We start from the raw sequence: 25,698 nt of genomic DNA on the forward strand, positions 1-25,698 counted from the left end.
TTTGAGCACATGACTTGTCCTTCTCCAGTGTTTCCAGTGTTTTCCGGCTAAATTGTTGCCTGGCTAATATTTTCCACCGTTTTCTTTTATTCTGCCCGTGTGTGTGTTTAAAATGAAGCTGCGGTATTTAGTGGTTGCTTTGTGTCTCGGTGCGTGTGCAATGGCTGGAAAATACTCTCGTGAAGTGAACGAGCCTAAGCCGAGCGGCAGTGATGGGCAGACCGTGGAGTTCAGGATCGCTAAGTTGAACCAGGTGTGGGAGAAAGCTAAACGGGTACGTATATAACGTTAGTTAACTCAGCCAGCACTGTACGGTCAGAGTGAGCTCAGCTGTAATGTGAACTATGAAATATATGGTCAGTATAAGCTTGGTAATACAGTAATATATAGAGTGTAATTCTCTTTCAAAGTAACTGCAGCTGAGGCCCTTTAATAAGTCAATTGCTGTAACTACTCAGTGGTCTCCAGCAAGAGACAGTAATTATGGGCATGTTCCTTGTGGGAATATATCAGTGATTAGGAAGAAGAACATTAACGTTGAAGATTATATCTAACTGTAAAATGAAGGCATAAATGAGAGGCAGCATTTGTAGGTGAAACTAATCAGTCAAACCTCAACTGCTGTCACAGAGCATTCAAAGCAATACTGCACTATGCCTTGTTGAATTCACCAGTCATTTCTATTATCATGATTTAGGAGTCCAGCTCTGACTGAATCAAAGTTTCTCTGAGACCTGTTATTTATTTCCGTATTCATCAATCAAAAAAGCTAATAAACTATATTTTGAGACGTTAGTATAGGACAGCTGTTTTTTCACTGTATTTCTTACACTCTTTGCCTGTCCCTCCTCAACGGCTTGCCTTTTTCTGTCCTTAAACCCACCCAGTGCTACCTCCCCCTATTTAACTGAAGTTATGTGATTCTTTGGTTTGACAGATGCAGTTGTCCCCTGTGCGGCTGACCGAGCTACACAGCGACCTTAAGATCCAAGAAAAGGATGAGATGCAGTGGAAAAAAATGAAGGTTGAAGGGCTTGATGAAAACGGGGAGAAAGAGGCCCAGCTCCGGCGTAACTTCAACGGTAAGACAGTCTGCTCACTCATGCAGCCAAGGATAGGTTAAACTGTCTTGTCACTTTGTCCTAAATTAACTGTACAGTCAGTCTTCCATGACTATTCAGTCACCGCTTTTGGCAGTGAGACCGTGTGCTGACATTTTAATGATTTTGACTAGTAATTATGTTTGAAATGTTGGCTTACATGTCAACAGGAATATCTATGGTATTCACCAAAAAGCAAACAATGCAAATATCAAGCAGCTCCAAAGCTGAAAATAGTTATCGCTGGATTTTGCAGACACTTTTGTGTTTCAGCAACTATATTGTCTTAAGGCCTAATCCTTTTGTTCAAAAGTGATACTGCAAGTGGTTTAAATGGGCATGGGTAAATCAATGTAAATCAATAAAACTGACCGTGAACTTAATGACAATTTTTTTAAAATTTTCATTATCAGAATCTGTATTGAGTGATGCTGAAGTTTCCCTTTAAAAATGCAAGATTTTTAATGACCTTGTGTCTTTCACATTGGACTCTGAGGAAGTGTGAAACATTATTAGTGGTGTTATTCAAAGCCAATGGTTTACAGAGAACTGTTAGGTTATATTTAGTCAAAGCACAGAGTGCAGTATGTGAAAACCCATCAAAATAACCAATACAACTAATAATAGAAGTACTTTATTAATCCAAAAGGGGAAATTCAATTGTTACAGCAGTTATTCAAAGTTATTACATTTGAGCTTATTTAAATTATATTAATTAATAGTAATTCATAAAGTAAATTAATAAAGTAATTAACTTGTATGTAGTAATATAAAGTAATTATTTATTAGGGGGGGGTGCATGCGTGTGCGTTATTGTTTATATTGTGGAATTATAGTAGAGTCTTATGGCCGTGGACACAAAAGACTTCCTGAATCTCTCAGTCTTGGCTTTAGGAGGAATTAGTCTGGGGCTGAATGAACTTCCCATTCGCCACAGTTCCTCATGAAGTGGGTGGACAGAATTGTCCAGTATGGAGTTGATTTTGTCCACCATCCTCCTCTCTGCCACAGCCTCCAGACTGTCCAGTTCCAGCCCAACAACAGATTTTGCCTTCCTGATCAACTTGTTTAGTCTGTTGGCCTCACCAGCCTTTATGCCAATACTAGAGCCATTGTCAGGCATACCAGCTTTTAAATATTGCATGTCAAGCATATCAGTATACATACAAAGAAATATTTATTTAATTATGGAGTTTATTGTCATTAGGGGAATAAAAACCTCCCATAATACTTTGCACCTTGTTGATGCTTAGAATGCATTCTGTCAGGGTATATTCTCCAAACAATATAAAAACAAAGTGTGATTTGCAGAAGCAAGCATCAGTAAATTGAGATGTCCAGAGATTTTATGTAATGTAATGTTTTTGCTTGTAATTCAGTTAAGTGAATTAGTTTTCCTGGTGTTCCTGTGAAGGCTGCATTTTGATCCCTTCAGTAGCTCCATGCACAGATTGTATGTAGTATTCATTATATACTTGAAGTGTGAAGAATGTCCCTGCAGTTTATTCTGAGATGCTAAAAGGATGAGACAATCCAATCATGACTAAACCCTGAAACTGGTGTACCACAGTGTGTGAGGGGACGTTCACCTCAGCACCTTCAGGCAATGGCCCAGCAATACACACCATTTAGCATTCTGCCAGTAAGCAGCGGATACTTCCCTCGTTGTGGCAGCTCAGGCAGCAGTCCAGCTGCATTGGGCTCTGCTCCTCCATCACTGCCCAATAGTAGAACAACTTTCCATTTCCTTTGTAGGCCAAATATAAATCTTTAAGGAGGATTTTAAGTCTCCTTCTCCTCACTGAATCTGGTCCTTTTCTTTCATTCATACTAATTTGGCTCAGAAATCATTTTTGTTTCTTTCCTTTTCACAGCACTTTTCTCTGATGATATGTGATAAAGTGGTTGATCTACTGTAGGAATTCAAGCTTATTTTACTGCTTGTCTCTAGACATTTGTAAATGTCTGTGTGGAAAATGTAAGTCATGTTAAAGTATCTGCCTGCATGTGGACCCTCTCCTAATGTTGTATCAATAGTTAATAAGCAACACTGATGGCTTACTACAGTTATGAAAGAGTGCTGAATCAGCTCCTGCAATAAGCATTTACTAGTGTAGAATAATGAGGACAGAGCGTCTTCAGAGTTAGGTCCAATTCTGTTTTAAGTCACACACTTTGAGATGTTGGGACAGTTTTAGATATATAATTTATTGTGATGCTCTTTTTTTTTTTTTTTTCCAGACAATTGATAAATACATACAATGACAGCATTATCAGTTATCTGTTCTGAAAAGCCAGTGTTTGTGCCCGGCAGTTTCTGGATGCATTTTGAGTCATTTTTCGTTACGTTGTTTGTACAGACATTTGCCAGATTTTGGGTTGAGTAAGGTCTTCTGTTGTGTGACTGGAAGACTAAATGAGCACTTTCCTTCTCTCACTGTTTCATCTTTAAAAGTGTTTCATGTTAGGAACAGGACAATAGAAACCACATCCATATCAACTACTGTGTGCTATTTGTGTCAAGAAAAAAATATGATAGTTTGTTTTCGTCAGCTACCCTGACTCCAGGCCTCGTTTGCTCAATTTTCAGCAGGTACTCTCTTTGCTGTTCTCATGTGGTGACTTTAGTCTAGAATGGTGCCTGTTAGGTGGCACCCAGTTACAGCAGCTCCTCTTTGTTTTTTGTTTTTTGCAAGTTTTTTTACTAAATCATCTAGATCATCTGTTAATCCAAATCAAGTCAAGATCTATGCTTTCTCTCTGATAACGGATGAAAGTGGATGAGTTGGGATCTTCTAATTCCTGTGGAGAGACATATGGAGATTATGGAAACTGCATCAGAAAATATACGTTTCTGTGGCAACGGCATCCATACAAGGATGCCGTTGCCACAGAAACGTATATTTTCAACTGTTAGCTCTCAAGGGAACAAGTCTGTTTCTTGGTATAAAACCTGAAATCCCCCAAGACCTGAAGAGGCGTAGGAGGGGCTGCAGAGCAGGAGTGAAGCATCGAGAAAAACGTAGGAGATTTAAACCATTTCTCCCAGAAAATATTATGGGGAATATGAGGTCACTCTACCACAAAGTGGATGAACTTTCTGCTTTAGCTAGCAGCCAGCGAGTGTACAGAGAGTGTAGCTTGCTTTGCCTCACCGAGACCTGGCTGCATGAAAATATACCGGACAGCTCGCTTGAACTGCCTGGGTTCTCACTAGTGCGAGCGGACAGAGGGAAACAGAGTGGCAAGAAAAGAGGAGGTGGTCTCTCTGTTTTTGTTAACTCCAAGTGGTGCAACCCTGGACATGTAACAGTGAAGGACTGCATCTGCACTCCAGACATCCAGCTGTTGGTGGTTGGACTGAGGCCATACTACCTGCCCCGTGAGTTTTCACACACCATTGTTGTGACTGTTTACATTCCTCCATCAGCTGCAGCACAGAGTGCATGTGACATCATCCACACATCTCCAGACAAAACACCCCAGTGCCCTTATACTAATTAATAGGGATTTTAACCATGTCAGTATTTTGGGAACTCTGACCAACTTCAAACAGTATGTGGACTGTGCAACACGAGAAAATAAGATTCTTGATCTCCTTTATGCCAATGTGAAGGAGGCATATAGCTCTTCAGCCCTCCTCCCACTGGGTGGATCAAACCACAACTTAATATATCTAGTACAAACGTACAAGTAAGACAACAGTCTGCTACCAAGAGGTATGTGAAAGCAGCTCTATAGAGACAGAGTAGAGCACAAGTTGAGACAGAATAATATTAAAAAGGTGTGGAATGGGATGAAAATAATGACTGGCCATAGGAATTCACACACTGCTGTGGAAGGAGACTCAAAGTTTGCTAATGAACCTAACCTGTTCTTTAATAGATTTGACACCACCTCTGCTTCTTACTGTCCTCACACACCATCCCTCCTCCCTCCACCACCTTAGCTGATGCCTTGGGGTCTCTTCACATCCCTCCACCCAACATCTCTGCCAATGCTGCCTCCCCATTGCCCACTGATGCCATCTCCTCTATCAGCAGCGGTACAACATTTTACGCATACTTCACCTCCAATACCTCCTCCCCTGCCCTCACCATCAACATAATACACAGGCCCAGCCTTTGCCACAGAGCAGATGAGGAAGGAACTAGCTAAACCAAAGACCAACAAAGCAAAAGGACCAGTTGAGATCAGTCCCAGAGTACTTAAGGTGTGTGCTGGACAGCTTGCAGAGGTTTTTCAGAAACTCTTCAACCTCTCTCTGAGGCTCAAAAAGGTGCCAAAGTTATGGAAAACTTCCTGTATTGTCCCATTACCAAAAAGAGACCGTCCCAGCACCCTTAGTGACTTCAGACCAGTAGTGCTAACATCACATGTCATGAAAGTGTTTGAGAGACTGGTCCTGCAACACCTGAGGTCTCAAGTGTCTGATGCCATCATCTACTTAATGCACAGAGCATACTCCCATCTGGAGAGGCAGGGCCTTGATTAGTGTAACAACAACTGTCTGAAAACCAGAGAACTGGTGGTGGACTTTAGAAGGAGCAGGAAGACCCCCAGTCCCTGTCTCCATCCTTGGAGACGAAGTAGACATTGTGGACTTCTACAAATACCTTGGAGTCCACATTAACAACAAACTGGACTGGTCAAACAATATAGATGCACTCCTTCAAGAAAGGACAGAGCAGAGGAGACTCTGTTCCTTTGGCGTGTGCAACAAGCTACTGAAGATGTTCTATCAGTCTGTAGTAGCGAGTGCACTGTTCTTTGCAGTTGTGTGCTGGGGAGGTGGCATCAAGGCTGGTGAGGCCAACAGACTAAACAAGTTGATCAGGAAGGCACAATCTGTTGTTGGACTGGAACTGGACAGTCTGGAGGCTGTGGCAGAGAGGAGGATGGTGGACAAAATAAACTCCATACTGGACAATCCTGCCCACCCACTTCATGAGGAACTGTGGCGAATGGGAAGTTCATTCAGCCACAGACTAATTCCCCCTAAAGCCAAGACTGAGAGATTCAGGAAGTCTTTTGTGTCCACGGCCATAAGACTCTACTATAATTCCACAATATAAACAATAACGCACATGCACACACACACACACACACACACACACACACAAAAATAAATAATTACTTTTACTTTTCTACATACAAGTTAATTACTTTAATTACTTTAATTGCTATTAATCAATATAATTTAAATAATATTAAATTTAATAACTTTTAATTAGAGTAGCTGCTGTAACAATTGAATTTCCCCATGGGGATTAATAAAAGTACTTCTTCTTTAAGAATAATGTGCTGCTGTCAAGAGGTGTGTTAATTTTTAATGTGAAATCTTTTAGAACCTATTTTGAATGAATAGTATATATTTGTTGTTTAGAGAGTCTGGGGTATCAAAGAGCTACACCCGATGACAGCCTCAGGTGTTTCTTCTCACGTCAGGATAATTTATCACAGCATCACTGAGGTCTTTGTGATATGTTATGCAGTGATCCTGGCCAAGTATGGGATGGATGGGAAAAGGGACACACGGCCACTGGAGAGCAACTACTTGAAGGACCATGACACCAAAGAGGCAGACGCATTTGATGATCCCAGGCTAGACAAACTCTGGAACAAGGTGTGTTTAAAAAGGAAGAAGAAAAATATTTATTAAAATTTATTCTTCCTTAATTTCATGTCATCTTTTTCCCATCATAATTTTTATTGAGGAATTTTTCCCTGTTGCTGATAAAAATCTGCCACAATAGTCATAAATATGACTTAATGTCAGCTCAGCTAAAAAAAAAAAAAAATGTCACTTGGTTTTGAATTTTTTTAAAAAGTGCACCAAGCCCTTTTACAAGAGATGCTTAAAAGTTATTTTTTAACTGTAAACTATGTAACAATTTACACTGTAGTGCACAAGGCAGACTGTTTGTATATTTGTGATGCAGTTATTTAGGCAAAGAAAATAAATGGAAAGTTTTACTGTCAAATTTAATTACCAGAATTACACAATTCAAGTCTAAAGGTTTTTAAGGTTCAGAGCAAAGTTCTACAATGAGTTTTCCAAAATTCAATTTTGAAAAGTTGATATTTCCTGTATGTCATATATTCTTTATAAAATGATGCTTTTGTTACCACAGTCCTGTGGATTTTTAAATGTGGCCTATATAGGCACTACTGCTTTTTGTATTGAGACTGTCTCTGATGGCTCTTTCTTCATCAGGCCAAGAGCTCAGGAAAGTTCTCCAGTGAGGAGCTGCTGAGCCTTAAGAGGGAGTTTCAGCACCACAAAGATAAGATCCATGAGTACAACATCCTCATGGACACTGTCAGCAGGACTGAGGGTGAGCTGCATGAATCACTCCCTCTGCTTAGTTCTTGATATTTTCTGAGGCCAGGTTTCTCCTCTCCTAGTAGTTTTGAATGCTGTCTGTCTTCTCAATTTTTTTTAATACTTTTCACCACCATAGGTATTTATATACATGCATGATTATTGTTTGGACTCCAGGTTTCTTCCTGCCCAGACCAAGTTTAAAATGTAAACATTTACAGTAATTTAAGCATGGATAATTTTACTGAGAAATAAGGCCAGGTTTATATATTTTTGTAGCTGTCGGGGAGTTTCCAAAGCAAATGCATGCAAAAAAACCTCAAAAACTCAGTCTGAAATGGGCTCTGTTTGTTCAATCTTATGGTCATGTATGTAGGTGGCAGGTATCAGACTGCACGTTGCCACCCACCGCCCTCTGCTCTGTCAGTGCTTGTCACGTCACATTAAGCTGTGAATTTTAAGCTGAGCTGACAGGCCCTACTGTGTTTCAGAGTGATGCAGGGAGGACAGGCAAGTCTCTTTCAGACATGATTGACACTTTGCATCTGTTTCATTCCAGAACTTCTCCGTTAGCACTCCACAGCACTAACGTTTCTGCCAGAACAGGCCAGGGGTATTTTTCTGCTTGTCTGATGCAGTTAAATTTTAAGCCAATCATATGTTGCCTTGAGAGGCGTCTCCATGCACCTCCAACACTTCCTCCTATCTGGTAGCACGGTCTTCATTCTGTCTTGGTTTTATCAAGCTTTATCATTCAGTCGGTGCAGCAGTGTCCATTTGGCCTTATTTCACTTTTTACCACTTTGCTTTTTGTCAGAGTAAGACAGGCAGTAACCTCATAACAGCTTAGACAGCTTCACCAAAAAGATTAAGATCACAGGCTACTCAATGTTCTTATGGTGAAATAAATGTGATATATGGAGAAAAAGCCAGTCCTACGAAATGTCCTAAACAGGTTATTTTGTGGTTTGGGCTAAGCTCTCATTATTAAATGCTGCTTTTCTTTGTCTCTTTTGATTGCTTTAATTTTCTGCTCTATTTTCTTCCATGCTTCCTCTTCTTCCTCATGGTTTCTTTTCACAACACTCCATTTTCTCCGCTCGTCTGCCCTGGCACCCATCTAATCCACCCACCCACCCCCGTCGGCTTTTGACTCCTAACCTGCCCCATCACCTCTCCTGTCTATGTTCTGGTCCATCTGTTTGCCTCAACAGAAATACACAAGAATGTGATCTCCCCTCTGGAGGGTGACACCAAAGAGCATGTGCTGCACCAGAAGCACACGGAGCTGAAGCAGAAAATGAGAGACCTCAACCAAGGCTTCGAGCGTCTCCGTAAGCTCAGCCACGAGGGCTTCACTGAAGACAGTGGTGAGACAGAAAACACACACATACACAGTTTGGTCTCAGTCTCTCGTTGCATTTATCTCATCAACTTAAATCGTGATTTGTAATCACAGTTGCACACACTGTCATAATGCAGTTGGTGAGCACTGACATGCAATGACTTAAGATTAAGTTGTTTGTAGTTTCAAATTGAATATGCCTTTAAAATGAAAAGGGTGTGTGTTCTCACAACATCACACTCTTGCATCCATCCAGTGACATAAACCAGCTTGTCCTTGTGCATTTTAACTCAGAAAACATTTGTTTTTCATGATTTCATTTCCTAGTTTATGGTCATTTATCTTTCATACTGGGTGCTGTTGGTTCAGTTTGTGTGGGGTTGCAGTTTGAGTTTGCTGGGGAGTTTATATGAAGGCGATATTCCTTCTGCTGATTCATGCCGACTCCTTTATTTCCTCATTCCCCTCCAGGTTGTTTCTCACTCATCCTCCCCTCTCTTCCTGCCTTGTCTCATGCAAAACATCTCTTAATCTCATTTCTGTTTTCTCTGCTGGAGTTTGTTATTCATGCATTTTGTAGGACTTCAGGAATGACAGCACCTTATGCTGAGGTGTGAGTTTTCATCTTTCAAATTATGTGTAAATATGAAATGACGGAGCAGCTAGGGTAACTTGTAGTTATGCCTACATCCTATAAAACATCTCTTCAAATCTCTCTCCGTCTTGAGTGTGCATGTATTGGTGAGACTCCTTGGGCTGTTAATTTCTTCATCTGTCTGCTCTTTCCTTGTAGAGTTTCGGGAGCCCCGTGTAATTGAACTCTGGGAGGCTGCCAAGAGAGCCAACCTCAGCGACGATGAGTTGGACTCTATCAAGGTAGCTCTTAATCTCTGCTGACAGTTTTTTGGATCCGTCAACTCTCACCAATTAGTTTTTAGATGCCACTTTTTATCAGTCTAATGTAATTCTTAGAAACTTTTTAATCAAATGTTCTTCTGAGAACACCGCCATTATTGTTAGTAGTGCACTTGCAAGCTGGCACTACTTGTGTATGGTGAGCATTAAAGCAGAGAGCATACCTTATGAGTGCATTTTATGCATTGAGCAGAAGTATGAAATGCAGAAGTATTCCACTGTCCTATCACTCATTGTGCTGCCTTCAGCTTTTGTCCCATGAGCAGATGAATGCAGTGAACAACTCGATTTAAATTTCTTTTTAAGAAATCTGGCTCCAAGGTCAGCTGTATCACAGGAGAAAGACTGTTAGAAATTTCTGTGTGGCATTACCTCTCTACCCACTACCTGCATACGAGCTCCCTTGGGCAGCTGTGCATGTAATTGAAGGTGATCTAAACTGCACTCCTCTGTGTGCTCCATCTTTTCCTTGTTCATTTAGGAGGAGCTGCATCATTTTGAGACCAAGGTGGAGAAGCACAGCCATTACCAGGAGCAACTGGAGCTGTCCCACCAGAAGCTGCAACACGTGGAGGCTTTAGGAGACAAAGAGCACATCAAGAGGAACAAGGAAAAGTACAACACACTTGCTGAGAAGACCAGGGAGATGAGCTACAAGGTAAGGAGAGGCTGAAAGATTGTATTCCGCATTGTGCTGTCAGACACCACAAAGCAACTGATACTAATGTCTCACAACAGGCCTGGTCTAGAATCTATATTGCAAATTAGGAATGGAACAAAACAGCACTATGCTGCTGACACAACGCAATATTAACAACAGCTCATGTTGTTCCTGTCATAGCAGGGTAAGACTCTCATTTTGAAATTACAACACAAGAGGTTTTGGCAATAAACCAAAGGCTGCTCAAAACTGTTGAAGAGCTCCAAAGAGCACTTGGCGTGGCTAGCGTGACCTTTTTTCAAGATTTTGTTGCAGTGATGTGTGACAATACACTTCTCATTCCCCTGTCAAATTTGTTTCATTTGTTAAAGTGGAACATGTTTTTTTTTTTTTTAATTTGAACTTAATTGTGTCTCTATAGAGCTGTTTGATTGTAAATTTCCCATCCACAATGGAAAGCTACAGATTGGTTGTCTGCAGTTAGGCCACATCACATTAGTACAGTAAACTGGAGACACTGTGTTGATGATGACTGCAGATTCTTTGTCTTGATTTCAGATGAAGAAACATATGCAGGACTTGTCGAACAAGATCTCTCAACAGGGACTCGCACACAATGAGCTCTGAGAGTCAGTCTTGGTCATCACATCTGTGAAGGTGAAACGAACTGAAATAATTCCCTTTGCAACCACACACAAAGTATGCTCATTCCCCTTCACCCACTTTAAAAAAGAATCAGCGTTTTCCACACAACGTTTTCTACTTTTATAGTGTTATTAGCTGTTGATTTTGCTAATCAATCGGTTGAACTGTGGGCTGTTTGTAGATACTAAACAAAAGAGATATTTCCTGGACTTATATATAAGTCAGATCAGACACATTATCCAAGTACAGATAAAGTAAAACAGAAACAGCTACATAATGGCCTGGTACCTCATAGCAACATTTAGTATCACAACTAACAACAAATGTGGATACGTCTGCATGAAAATGTGGCCGTTCTCCAAGAAAGCCAACTTTTGTGGAGGTGGTTGTTGAAGGATGGACAGTAGCAGCTGAGTCACTCTTAGCCAGGTCATGTAGTTTTGCTGTTGAGTCAGGCAACCAACTAGTACTTCATCTCATAGGAAAATTGGCATATTTGTGGCCAGGCAATTTTTCTAGTAATAAATGCTGTGCTGCTCTGCTGAAGCATCATAATGTTGCAGCTGTTATTTGATGAATAGAAAGTGAAGAATGCTTTGCACATTTGAGTAAGAAGCACTGAAACAGCAATCTTTAATGTTCAGTAAGATAAAGTTGTCAACATACAAACAGTAATATATTAAAAATATAGTTTAAGATCATTCATATTTTCTTGGCATAAACAAAAGCAGATATATTTTACACTTGCTGTAGAGAAAGTGTCCCTGTGGTGTCATTAATAGGATCTTCTTGGGAAAACTTTTTTGACTTATCCTCATGTTGTGTCTTCCTCCTGTTGTTCCTTCCACCTCATCTCGTCCTTAGAGGCACCAATGCGGAACCACCACCATAAAAATAAATTAGCCTCAAATATTGGACAATTTGTCCTGATGATATCAAGAGGGAGTGAGAAACTGGAACACACACATACACAATGCTTTGCCATTAATCAATTCCTGGCCTCTCACAGACTAGAGGCAGAGACATTGATTGCTGTGATGAGTAATGTTAGTGGCTAGCTGATTACTCAGTCATGTCCTGCTTGAGTAAAATAGGCCTGGATTAATGTAATTTCCAGCCGACATATAACTCTGAGCTGCTTATGTCAATCAAATTCTTTTAAGCCCTGATATGGAATGATAGCCAAGGAAGCTGGGACTTAGCAGTTGATTGTAAGATATTGATTAGAAGCACTTCATCCCATTGTGTGATCATATTCTGCTCCAAACCTGTGATAAATATGGCACTTGGTGACCTCCTGGTTGAAGGGGCAATAATAATATAGACACACCAAAACATTTAGTAAGTTAAATGATAACATTTAGGCAAACTTAAAAGAAATTCCATCTTACACAATGTGATACCCTGGATAGTTACTGATTATCTATGGGGTAAAGTAGCTGTCAAAGAACTTGTACTACATGCATGTGCATTAGTCTTTGGTTGTTTATAAATGTTTTACACAAAATTGTGTTTTTCTAAACATTTGTGTAAGCCAAGTCATGTATATGTAGCGTGTCTCTGTGAGAGTATGATTCAAAATTTAACAACTTTAAAAATCTGCTTCTTCGTTATCATTACGAACTGACCACCATGAGTCGATATGTCATGTCTGGGGGTCATGATGCATTGATTCTACTGCACATGCGTTCAAAGTTGATTTCTTGATGCTCTTTTACCTAATTATGTTGCATATCTGTAATATTTTCTTTGTCTGCCATATTAGATACATCAAATATTTGCTGGATTTCACACACACATTTTTTGACAGCTACCTTACCCTATAACCTTCTCTCTGTGATTGCAGTAGTAAATACTTTCAATGCCATTTTCTGCCAGTGTTCGGACTGAAGCTCAAGTTTCTTCATTTGACAGCAGCCTGTGCATACTTGAGTGCCATGCAGCCAAAACATCAGTAACATTTCTAGGGTAAAAGAGCAACACCAGTTTCACTACTTATGAAATTATAACATTTACTCAAAACACAAAAAAAAAAAAAAACATCCAAATGGCAGCTGCATAAGAGACGTCTCAGTGGAATGGATTGTTTGCAGGAATTTCTCTGCATTGGCACAACTGTTTGTGTATTTGAGTAATGACCATTAAAGCATTTTACCTTCCTCAATCAAATGGAGGTAATCAGCAGTAAGAAGTATTCTGAAGTGCCATCCATTTAGGCGTTGCAGAGTCAGTTTGGTGATCCTTCCCACCTGTTCTCCAGCTGACTCAGTCTGCCCTCCCTGCCCTGAACATGCTCCGCCCCCACTCTCTGAGCCATGGCAGTGATGTCAAGTTTGGCGTATGTGCTCGAGCCCTCTTCTGGTCAGGAAGCCAGTGGCAAAGGGGGAGATGAGAGAAAACGTTTGTCAGTAGCATGGTCATATACATGAAAATTATGCTGTTCAGTTCCTTCGACACTTCGGTAACTCAACCCTGCACCATTTCCTATAAGAACATATTCCAATTTGATAGTGCTCTTAATGTCCCTAAAGCATTTGTTTCATTTGTGATTTACATAAAATGACTTTGGGTTAAGATGGTTTCTTTAGTTTGCCAATTCACACTTTTAAATTTGAATACATCTAAACTGTTGTACATGATATATGTCATTTTATTGAATTTAATTGCTTCTTTTTAGTTACAAATGTGATTATGCTACATAAATTTGGTTCTAAAGTGGCAATAAAAATAAAATTCTGTTTCATGAAGAAATTGTCTCTTCCATTCTTTAAGTGTACTGATCTGTCTGTACATAGCAATAATGGTGTTTAATTGCTGTAAACACATTTTCATTTTACACACTTTTGAAGAACAGACAGGAGGAAGACAAGCAGCAGTAGCAGTATACTGACAAATAAACCAAATGTACATTAGTATATTTTTTTGAAATAGTGTGTTGGCTGAGAATTTGACCATATTGTTTGGGAACACACCTTTCGAGAACCTATAAATAAATACAGTGTACTATATTCTACAATGCATCAGACCTTTGTGTGGTGGTGTCATGGGATGCAAATGTTGTTAGCGCAGAGGACAGAAAGAACTGCAGGAAAGATCAAGTATAGATCTAAAATGGCAGTTTAAGACGAGAGCTGAAAAAGGTTACCTCTGACAGCACTGTGAGGACTGGAGACTCTGGCTGAGCTGGGCTCCCGCAGGTCCAGCTCCATGTAGAGGAGCTCACTGTTAGTTTTAGCTGGCAGGGCGCTAATGGGGATGTTGACATAATTAACAGTGCTGTCACTGCGGAGCCCAGTGACAGACTGAGGAGCTTCATGAGGAGACTGGAACATACCTGAAGGAACAATCCAAAAGGAGAGTGATTAAAGTGGCTTCCCAGATAAAGTGTCAGTATATCACTAAGCTGCCCTTGACAAAAAAAAAAAACCCCACAGGCTGGTGTTGGCTTATATGTGCTCGGTGTCGCAGGCAGAGGTGGAGGAGCAGAGGGTGGCCCAGAGGGCAGCAACCTCTTCTCAGCTGAGCAGAACTTATTACCAGCCTCCCCAAAGACGACATGTTTCTCTCTCACACACACAGGACGATCTGGGAACAAATGTTTAGCACGTTAGTTTCTGTCATCGATACAGTTTGTGTAAATACTCCATTACAAGACGGTTCTGCATGAAAGAACACTCGCTGAAGTGAAAGTGACCATTAGCAGATTATTCCAAAAAATGACAGCGACATTGTTTTAGTCTCGAGCTTTCAGTTTTACTTAATACATCATCAGGAGCAGTTTGTCTCCAGGAAAGCACAGCTACAACAATACATTTTCTAGTAAACTTAACGGTGAAACACAGCAACTGCTTTTACATGAAGCTGAAAAAATGTCCTTTAAATTCCAAAAAGAGTAATATTTAATTATTATATACAGAAAGATGGTTTAGGTCATGTATTTACTATGTATTTACATGTATTTATTACTTGAGCACTTGGGTATTTATGCATTTACTTTCCACCAAACACAAGACACAAGCACAATGTTGCATGCACAAACACACCTTGTGTATCTTCAGAAGGTGACAGACCTGTTGGTGAGGTGGTGATCTACAAAATAAGAGATAAAGATTATTTCACAGGTTTTATCTTAAAGCCTTCTAGAATTAGTTAAAACAACTTATACAACATGGCCTTTCCTGTATCCCTTTGAAGAAATATGCTCATGTGATAAAGTTTGCTGAACAGTGGACAATGTACAGTAGCTACAAGAGGTAAATACAAGAGAACGGCACTCTGGATTTGCCTTCCTTTCCCATGAATCTCGTGAGTCACTTGCTTTGTTAAAATACAGTGTTTTAAGTAGTGCAACATCAATGTAATAAAATGAACAGTGTGTCTTATTCCTTATGAATTCAACTATTCATTAGTAAGAGGAAGAATTTGTCTCAGGCAGTCACATATTGTCAATATGCAATAGCTCTTTTTATGGCTCCTGTCCAGCCCGAGATAAAATGTGGCAGATAAGAATCATACCTGTGTCAAGCCACCGTTCCTCGCAGACCTCCACTGCTCTGGTGTGATGTAGTTGACACCATGACAGTACTGATGGAAGAGACAAAAATGTAGGCAGGGTGAATAATCTTTCACTGCAGTGTTTAACATTACTGACTTAAAGGAAAACAGCAGCTTTTAGTGATAAATGAGATAGAGAAACTGCCCAGGGCAGGCTTCATGAGGTAAAGAGGGTGATACAGGGCTGAGCTGACACCTCCAGAGGAGGTGATGGGAGACAAAGAGGCGCCCGGTTTGAGTATGACAAATCTACCAGTGAGTCCCAATTTACAGTTTTCTCCTGCCCACACAGCAGCTAATAATGCAGGAGGCTGGAGCTTCAGGAATAGTATCCATCATACAGTTTTGTTTCAGTGGACATAATAGAGCCTTTGGGATCAGGCATCGTCTCATTACCCGACATGAAGGGTGTGGAGTTTTCAACACACTGACCTGCTGACAGTTCAGAATAGAGCAATGATGAATAAAGGAAACTTGTCTCATACAACAGTATTCTCCCCTCCAAGGGTTTCTGATGGTTTCATCACTACTCGTTAACTTTCTCTGCCCCCCTTTTGCTCTCTGTCTGCAACTCACACATGCCGTATAAGGAACACACACACACACACACACACACACACACACACACACACACACACACACACGCACACACGCACACACACACACACACACACACACACACACACTCCTACACAAGCTGTCAGAAATCACAAAGACATGCTGCTTCCTCGCCTGCTCCGATGATAATTTTGATCACTTCAAGGGAGGAAGCGCTTTTCAAAACTCATCAGAAAATTAATTACACAAAACATGGGGAAGTCTCATCTGAGAGCTTTTCAGGTTTCAAGTAGTATCGAAAGGAAAAACAACACCAGCTCCAGACTAATGGAAACCCACACTTTTTTTTATTTGTTTTTTTTTTTAACATTTATTGTTTTTGGCAGGGCAGTGGCTCAGCAGGGGGCTGCGTGCCCTCACAGAGAGAAGGAACTAGCTCTGATTCACGGTCGCTTCTGTCACTCTCACCATGTTTCCAGTCCCTGTGGTTTTCAGGCCAAAGACTGGACCGGAGACTAAACTGCCCATGTGGAAGAGTGAGGAGGCCTGCTGTGAGTGCAGGAAGGCAGCCACCATGATGCACTGTGTGGTACATTATGAGCAAGCTAACACATTTTATGATAAGGTTTTGTTGTTAAAGCACTGTGTTGTAATGCTAATGATGTATGCTGCTGGTAGTTTGAATCACATTAAGCTCTATGGAGAAATGATGGTGTTTAGATAGCAGGCCTCCTGCTTCTCTGCTCCTGTGGAAAGCCCTGCTCAGCGTATTGCAGTGTTTTCATCTGCAAAAGGCTTTAAGGCACTGGCTACTGTAAATCACAATTACAAAGGCAGCCACCCAAGTAAGGCATTAGGGTGAATATCAAGTAGCAGCGTGTATGTAAAGGGGCTGGATAATTGCTGCTTGAGCTGCTGGTGCATCAGTCTAAAACACTGCAAAATTATGTAATAGAGAAATAGCAAAAGTTTAAGAGGCTACAGAGGCCACACAACAATGTTAGAAAAGTATATATATAATCATTTCCAACCACATTCCCCAGTTTAACAGTCCTGAACAAGCTGTAGCTCAAAGGTATGGATGGGTAGCAAAATTAATTGAAAAAAGACAATGAAAAAAGACAATCGATTGGGAACCACTGGACTGATCTACTTAACTATAAAGTAGAACTACAGTTGTGAGAAAAAGTGAATTAACTGGTTTTCTGCATTAATGTGACATAAAATCAGATCTGATCTTCATCTAAGTCACAACAATAGACAAACACAATGTGCTTAAGCTGATAGCACACACACAATTCTAGTGTTGTTACTGAACACACCCATCAAAGATTCACAGTGCTGGAAAAAAAATTAAGTGAACCCTTGGGGTCCATAGCTGGTTGAGCCTTCTATGGCAGCAGTAACTTCAAGCAAGCACTTTCAGTAGCTTTGGATCAGACCAGGAGGATTTTGGACCAGCCGACTGACTGCACCATAGTGCTGAGTATTCTTCCCAAACAATCCAACTTTTGTTTCAGCCCACAAAACACTGTCCCAGTGGCACTGCAGATTGCTAAGGTGATCTTTGGCAAACTTCAGGGCACAGCAATGTTTTTTTTTTTTTTTTCTTCCTCCATCATGTTCTGCCATGGACGCCCTGCCTGTTCAAAGACTTACATTTGGGCCACAGTACTAAAGTGTCTCCATTTATAGGCAGTTTGTCTAACTGTGGACTGACTGATGCCTAAACACTTTGAGATGACTTTGCAGATCAACTACTCTTGATCATCTGTTTTCAGAGATAGGTCTAAACCCCTGCTCCAAACCCATTTTATTAACTGGACTCCAGGTGAGCAAACTACTGACTCTATTTAGCTTTGGTTGAAGTAATTACATTTTTTCTCCAGCACTGTGAATGTTTAATTGGTATGTTCAAAAAACACATGAGAAATTAGACTTGTGTGTTATCAGCTCAAGCATGTTGTGTTTGTTTATTGTTGTGATTTAGATAAAGATTAGATCCCATCTTATGTCACATTAATGAAGGAAATCACTTAATTCCAAGGGGTTCACATACTGTAGCTCCACCTCAACAGGATACACTATTATGTTGTTTACACATTAATGGATCAGTAGTGACACTGACATTGTACTATATAATAATATCAGCCACACTGATCATATTTCTGTGGATCGAGTACATTTACTTTTAGCTGATTTATGTAAAATAAGAATAAATGTATCTAGCATTCAAAAACCCCAAATCTATCACTGCATAAATATAAAGACCTGGGTCTTGACTTTTGTTGGTTAGTAAGAGCAAAGAAAAACAAAGTGACCTTGCTCCAGGACACTAGAATTTAGAGCAGTGCCTCACAACAAAATATCTATGGCAACAGATGCCAACTTAACATCTGAGCCACAGTCCTAAAGAGAGGCTCATCCTAACTTATGACCACAAGGGACAGTTACATAAGGTCCCACAAGAATTTAAAATATATTGTGGTCTTAATAAATGCAGACACACACATTAAAGAGAGATTAGCATCTGTGAGAGTAAACCCAAGAGCAGGAGGAAATGATTAAGCATGGTGATTTTTGCACATACTTGGTTTCATTTCACTGCTCAATGCAAATGTTAACATGCAAATACAGCTCCCAAGGAGAACAAGGAGATTAGAAAATGTCTCTATAGCAATGAGTTTTATTTACACAATGATGAAAATCTGCTTACATTATTGTGGGGTTTTTTTTTTCCATATTATAATTTGATTTACAAAAGTCTCTCAGAGTGATTAGACTCTAGTCTTAAGAAAAAGTTCCAAAAATCATATTTTCTATGGTCCTCTTAACAGAGCTTGTGTAAAATATCAATCACTGATTCAATTTCTGAGCAGGGCTTTATAGATGTACACATACTCCCTTTGATATTCTACTTAGCTGGTGGATTGGTTTACTGATGTACTGAAAGAGTGTGAGACTACCACTACCTGTGTTTTTTCACAAACCAAGTCTCCAGGTGTCAGCAGGGGTCTGGGTGTGGACCTCCCCTCAATGTCCACAGGGAGCGCCCTCTCACTGTCCCAGGAGTGTGAGCGCTGTATCTTGCCCTGACGCTGAGCCCTCCGTCCTCCGTCCTGATTACGACCTCCTTCTTCACGACACCTGCTGCTCCTGCCCAGCTCTGGCAGGCCTGCTTGTGCTGATGGATCACTCAGGGACAGCGTCTGGAGCAGACTCCTGGGGGTGTCATACCACAATTTGAGGAGGCTGGGAATCTGGTACTCCTCGCTGTGCCTACGAGATGCACAAGAGTTAGACTTGGACGTGCAGGAGGAGGTGGTGGTAGCAGCAGAACTGTGCTCTGAGTTAAATACGGACTGAAAAGGGAAAGGAGGAGGTGAAGAAGTGGGGGGAGGGCCATGAGGAGGAGGAAGAGGAGGACTTGGCAGACGGGCCTCGGAGCCAAACTCCTCTGCTCCTTCCTGGCTGGCCATCTCCAAACTCTCCGTACATGAGGAGAAGCTCCCTGAGTAAGACGACTGACTGCCTGTCGCTATCCCAATCCCAATCCCACTGTCCAATGAGCTCTGTCGTCCACTGTCATGGAGACCACGAGTTTGAAGCTGGGCAGAAGATGGCCGGGTCCCAGAACCAGCCATCAGAGCAGCATAAAGCCGGTCATCTGAGCCGGTCAAGGCCTTCGGTGTGCAGGAGCTTGACGCTGTCTCGCTGGAGAGGTGTGATCTTGATAATGGCTCCACCCAAAACGAGTGTCTGGTTCCATAGCTTGTATCTGATTGGCTGGAGGAGGAGCTGGAGATGCTGCTGTGATCGTCCCCGGCAACAGATGTGCTGCTGCTATAAGTAGAAGCTGAAGAGGGCGGGAAAGTTGTTAAAAACTGATAAAAATTATTTACTGATCAATCTGCACAGATAAACACTGAAATGCAACCAGAAGGTGTAGAAAACTCCTACATACAGGACATTTAGTTAGTAATTTATAAATTATGCCTTTAATTTGGCTCTGAGTACAAAAAGTACATTTTATGTGTGAAATCAATTTTCAACTAACTGCTCTCATTTACTACAGTTCAAGTTGAGGGCACAAAGATTTTCTCCCCCAAACTCTCTCTGCACTTAGTGACTCATGAGACCTCTAACTATACTGAGCTTCATGTTTCAGACTAATATACTCCAAAAGTTCTAACTCAAACGTTCAAAGAATAATCTCAGGAATATAAGCCATTGATTAAACCCATGTGGGGACAGAAGGCAAGTAAACCAATGCATACAGGGTGCAATGGTAAGAAACTCATCAAATCTCAAAAGAATACGCATCAACATGTGAGCACCCTAAGATAACGTATAGTCCCTCTGACACATTGCAGAGTGATCATGTGCTAAATGCTGGTTACTGATATAGAAACTCATGTGATGTTTATAGAGAAATGCACCTGTGCTGCTCGCCAGGCTGCACTGAGACAACATGCTGAGTCTTTTCTCCAGCTCCGACGCCTCCTGGCTGATTCGTTCCTCTGCTGAGGCAGGGTCAGCACTGGGATCTGTTGTTTGTACATACCACACACACACGCACACGCACACACACAGACACAGACACACACACACACACAGACACAAGGCACTATCATAAAGACACGGTGGGAATGAAGCCACTACACAGGTGGATGAGCAAAACTGATAATGTTACAATATAATTTCACTTTTACATTTAACTACCATTTTACATAAATCAGTTCAGTGTGGAAAAAGAATCTTCTGATAGACTAAATGTTTAAGAGTGAAGCTCAGCACAGAGTCAGTCTCAAGGTCTATAATCACCACTAGATACAATACATTGTTTATCCCAGAGGCTATGTAATGCAGCTGCTGAGCTGTGTTGAATGTGTTACATATTTCTTCAGTGATACAATTTTTCATTCTGTAAAATGTAGGCTGATGTGTATAAAGTCAAATAATGATAAAAATATGATACACTGAATTAATATTAATATAATTTATAGACAGTTGAGTGCTACTTTATGCAACTGACTCTCATCGAAATGTCTGACATGAGTGTGTCTCCAACTGTTACACCAGCTTGTAAATTTAACATGTCCCAGAGGAGGTTATAGGTTGGACCTATCAATTTGGAGCATCAATTTAATGTAAAACTCTGCCAATTACACACTTAATTCCTGCTATAAATACACCCTGTGTGCTGCTGTGCCAGTATGTAGTGGGTCAGAGCGTTTGTTTGTGTATAGGTGTCAAAAACCTAACCCCTGGATCTCTGCCTCTGGACTGCAGCAGCTACCGCTAACGTGCAGATGCCAAGTTTCTTCACTACGCTATGTGAGGTGTCAGCTAACATTTGCTAACGTTGCTAGTCTATGCTAATTATATCTGCTGCACAGTACTGAATGTCGTGGGGTTACAGGGGGGCCCAGAGCACATTGACGCCGGTTGGCTGACACTAGAATAAAGGTTGCACAGAAGCTAAAGTTTACCTCTGGTCACTTTCAACCTGGATGCTGTTCATCCACCCCCCCATCAGTCCAATTCTGGCCCAACTCTCCTTCACCTATACATCTGTAGCACCTGTATTTGTCTGTTTCATCCCCTCCTATAGGAATTTACATATTAATGCTGACTGACTAATACAATAAATGTATAGATCTAAATATATGATCAGTACATGGATCTAAGTTACAGCAGCAATAGCTCATGTAAAATAAAAGTGCTCATTAGGTGGAACAAAGGCAATGGTGGGCACTGCCATCTTTATGTATCATACTTTGTCAGTTGATCATATGTGTTGTGTTAAATTGGTAAATCTGGAAAGGATCTACAATTTTAAAAGTATAATATTGCCCTCTGAAATTAGCTGATGAGCAGAAAAAGAAAGCAGATTGCTTCAGGCTGCCCAGTGGAGTATTGAATCATTTATAGTGCCGTGGAGAAACAGCTGTTGTCACATCCCTGATATGTTTTCTGTGTAAGTATTTCCTGTTCAGCTTACAACCCTTCTGTTCCCATATTTGTGGTCTCAGAAAGACTACGAAAATAACAGCACACAGATCACACACAAACATACGACCCTGAATGCACATAATGACCTTCAGGACTTTAAGTATGTGGTGTTTCTGTTTCTGCATGGTGCCTGACACAAATACTAAATATTCACACCAAATAGGCAGTAGACCTTTATAAGTCACACACCAAAGTGTCTCAGTGTTTAGTTCAGAGCAGTGGGCCTCATTTGTCATTTTTACTAGTGTGGATAAAACAGCAAAATTCCTATATCCATTGTACAGTTATAATTGCACACCTCCCTGCTTGGTTTTTTGGTATGTCTTTCTTTGCATATATGCGTTTTAATGCAAGCACATGTATGTTCACCTGGCAGTGAAGGTCTCAGGCCATGCACGGCCCTGCTGGGGGCGATGCCCCTGACAATGCAGTCAAAGAGGAAACTGATCTGTTCTCCTTCTGAACAGGACAAGAAGAAAACACCAGCCCCTGGAAGATGGATAGACAGAAAGAGAAAGTCAGTATGTATGATGGATGATTCAAAAAAAAAGATGATAAAGGTGAAAGAAATGAAGAAATGCAAAAAACACCATTAATCAGTTATGCCATCATAGTTAAATTAAGTTGACACTATGGCAGATGTTGAAATATGGAGTAAAATTAATTTTTGAACAAGGCCAAACAATATTCATTGGGATTCAGAAGACTGCTGTAAAGGCAAGGCTGCTCTTTGAGGCAGCAACAACCCTTTTATTTTTTTACATAAAACTTCTATCAGTCCAATCCCTTCTCTACTATCAAGCCCACGCAGAGCTAGGATTCTGTGAAAAAACACACACAAAAAAAGAAATTTCAACAACTCACATAGTGGGGATATTAAAAAGCAACCACAAAATAAGAGTAGAGCTGTGTTGACAATATTCCTAGGAACGATAACATTTGAGTCTGTATTGAGTACTGCTAGTCAGTAAAGGTTTTTTTAAAATGTAATTTCTAAGTAACTAATTAATAAAACTGGTGTTTTCCTTATATAATGGACCCCAGTTAGAACTTTACAATACAGCAGCTTTGTATTTTAAAGACAGTGAATATTAGATACTTTCCATTGAGAACACTTCAACCTCAATCAATTCAATTTATTTGTATAGTGCATCACAATAAAAATACCTCAAGGCACTTTGCATAGAAAGCCCAACAAATCCCTTAAGACCGAGCGCTTAGAGACAGTAGAGAGGAAAAACTTTGAACGGAAGAAAAACTCCAGCAGAACCGCACTTAGTTTGACCCTCTGCCTCAACCGGTTGGGGTGAGTAGATACAGCAACACTAAAAAACAAATGAACACCGTGCAGGTTTGGTGGGGCCGGTTTAAAACGAGTCAGGCTCGAGAACGTGCGGAATATGAAACAAATTCTTCCAAACCTATTACAAACAATAACAGCAACATTTTAAGGATCATGTTACTTCTTGTCATAATGTTAAAACTATATGCCATGCATATGAAGCATGAAGCATTTCTAAAGTGGAAAAAAAAAAAAAAAAAAAACATTCATAGTTTTACACGTAATTGTGTAGCTTCAGGGGATTCACGTTTAATCATGTACACATCAGAAGGTTGCCTTTATGAGTCTGAATTCTTAGACCACTCTTAGATGTGGGTCATAAACTTCATTTTAGCACAATATATTCATGAAACTACTGAGCAGGTCTTTTAAAACCAGCAGTCAGCCACTTACTGTGTGTCTTACTGGTGATGTAGTGATCCTGAAACACAATAACAGGTTAGTGGATTATAGAGCTCAGTGTTGTTATCTAAGTAGTGGTGAGTGTTATTTATGATGGTGATGTCTTTTGAAAACACCACAGGTAAATTAGTGTGGTCAGCAGGCTACACAAAACTGCACATAATGATATAATAATAATAATTCAAACATTAAAAGTTGCTGTTTGCTCATCATTGGTGACACTAGTGGAATCAGTGACAGTGGGTGGACAATTGAGTGAGACTGGCTCTCTAATGAAATTGCCTATGAAGCCAGTGTGGTATAACCTGAGCAAATAAAATGCAAACATCTGCTCTTTGCTTGGATGAGGATAGGATTCAGGGACGCTTTGAGTTAAGGTGCCAAGAATAGTTTCCAACTTTCAATGTCATAAGAACTAATCTGCCTTTGTTCTGGGTTCAACTTGCTAAGACCTTTCTGTGTGGATTTTCTCTAGGCGCTGCTGTTTCTTCCCACATGACATTAAACACACAGATATTTTCATGCCGCCCTCAACATTAGGAGGAAAAGAGTATTGTTAGATTTCTACCAGAGGAAGGACTCATCACCTCTATGGGTCACAGGCTGGTCCTCAAGGTCCCTGCTCAGTAACAGATGCAGGGTGTGGACAAAATAATAGTAGCACTATAGAATCTGATTCTATCCTCAACAAAATATGTTTTGCAGAATATAAGAGAAAGAAAAAGAAAACGAACCTACAGGTTACAACCTGGAACAGCTACAACTACACAACAGCTTCAAGTCATCATTAGAAAATCCACAGAACCCCAGAGGGAAACATCTGGCTCTTCAGCTGCTATATTCTCCATGGTGTTCACCATCTAGTCGCTGAATATATCTTTCTGTCGTTCAGTGCTGGACAGGTAGCGTACAGAGGGTTTATCAGAGCCTTTCAATTAAATAACAGCTGCCTGCTATGACAGTCGTGAGCAAAAAAAAAAAAAACAAAGACTGTAGGCCAGAAAAGTAAACTAAAAGCTTTGCAAAGCTGAAGAGAACCACAGAGATACATTAATTTGGTAGTTTCTCCCCACCATCGATCTCTTTCACACTACACAGAGTCAGTCCATTGAGTTTATATCTAAAATAGCTGATTACAGCTGCTTTAAAGTTTACAAGTGTAAGCATAACTCAGAGTTGTTATTTGCAAATGTGGAACTGTCAGGTTTAGAGACTCATAAGTGATTTCATCAAAATATTTGCCAACCTTGGTATGTTAGTAGGCAGCATTGCTGTAGGTAGCCCTTTCTACTCTTCTTTTTATCTTGTGTGGAAAAATCATCATCAGAGGCCTTGAGAAGCCGCTTCTCTTTACAAACAATTTTGGAACATTCTTCAGTCTTTATGGGACTATGTCATCATAACCTTTTGAACAAGAGAGACATATTCTACCATTAGAGAGAATATTATTAGGGTCTGATGGGAGTAAAACTGCAAATCTTCATTTTCTGTAATTTTCTCAGAGGGCATTTTTGGCAGTCATATTTGTATTTTATTTTGCTATGAACACCAAGGGGTCTTGTTGTAACTGGGCATCATTTATTTCTCACAAATACACCGAGTTCAGCTGCGTGAAAGCTCATCTTGAAGGGGGACAGATCTTATTTTCGTATTGTGACTATTATGGCAGTGGCTTTTTGGGGGATTTATGATGTTTATCTCTACACACTGCAGGTGAAAGGTAGCGTCTCTTTCAGCACGTGACATATAGCGAGGTGATGAGTCAAAGGCATGTAGGAGGCTATTTTGTCTTGATGTTTCGGCCTTAATTCATGAGGCTTTGACACTCCTAATGAC

The 25,698-nt window shown here is 40.5% G+C and overlaps 2 protein-coding genes across 6 annotated transcripts in view; one reads left to right on the plus strand and one right to left on the minus strand.

Annotated features, from left to right (window-relative positions):
- Nucleotides 1-13,044, plus strand: lrpap1 (low density lipoprotein receptor-related protein associated protein 1). The gene is made up of 8 exons (XM_026303201.1): nucleotides 1-274; nucleotides 938-1,082; nucleotides 6,596-6,726; nucleotides 7,318-7,438; nucleotides 8,640-8,795; nucleotides 9,564-9,646; nucleotides 10,167-10,343; nucleotides 10,905-13,044. Exons 1-8 carry the CDS (start codon nucleotides 113-115, stop codon nucleotides 10,971-10,973), a joined length of 1,044 nt encoding a protein of 347 aa, XP_026158986.1. The 5' UTR covers nucleotides 1-112; the 3' UTR covers nucleotides 10,974-13,044.
- Nucleotides 11,601-25,698, minus strand: part of dok7b (docking protein 7b) — a 22,761-nt gene continuing 8,663 nt past the window's right edge. The window contains exons 6-14 of one of the 5 annotated variants that reach the window (XM_026303199.2): nucleotides 22,488-22,607; nucleotides 20,543-20,650; nucleotides 19,467-19,959; nucleotides 19,076-19,382; nucleotides 15,507-15,575; nucleotides 15,035-15,080; nucleotides 14,424-14,576; nucleotides 14,137-14,325; nucleotides 11,601-13,349 (exon numbers count right to left, since the gene is read on the minus strand). In XM_026303199.2, coding sequence (XP_026158984.1) covers nucleotides 13,219-13,349; nucleotides 14,137-14,325; nucleotides 14,424-14,576; nucleotides 15,035-15,080; nucleotides 15,507-15,575; nucleotides 19,076-19,382; nucleotides 19,467-19,959; nucleotides 20,543-20,650; nucleotides 22,488-22,607 — 1,616 coding nt within the window. In that variant the 3' untranslated portion in view covers nucleotides 11,601-13,218. Of the gene's footprint in view, nucleotides 13,350-14,136; nucleotides 14,326-14,423; nucleotides 14,577-15,034; nucleotides 15,081-15,506; nucleotides 15,576-19,075; nucleotides 19,960-20,542; nucleotides 20,651-22,487; nucleotides 22,608-25,698 lie in introns of all 5 variants that reach the window. The other 4 variants (XM_026303200.2, XM_026303198.2, XM_026303197.2 and 1 more) reach the window with 4 other exon arrangements.

The sequence above is a fragment of the Mastacembelus armatus genome, chromosome 1 (assembly GCF_900324485.2).
Source record: "Mastacembelus armatus chromosome 1, fMasArm1.2, whole genome shotgun sequence".
NCBI lineage: Eukaryota > Metazoa > Chordata > Actinopteri > Synbranchiformes > Mastacembelidae > Mastacembelus > Mastacembelus armatus.

What these genes read in the sequence shown, in the direction of transcription:
- lrpap1 (XM_026303201.1), top strand. Translation starts at nt 113, where the DNA reads ATGAAGCTGCGGTATTTAGTGGTTGCTTTGTGTCTCGGTGCGTGTGCA. An exon ending in ATGAGTTGGACTCTATCAAG is followed by an intron (nt 9,647 to 10,166) that starts GTAGCTCTTAAT and finishes TTGTTCATTTAG; the next exon opens with GAGGAGCTGCATCATTTTGA. An exon ending in CCAGGGAGATGAGCTACAAG is followed by an intron (nt 10,344 to 10,904) that starts GTAAGGAGAGGC and finishes TCTTGATTTCAG; the next exon opens with ATGAAGAAACATATGCAGGA.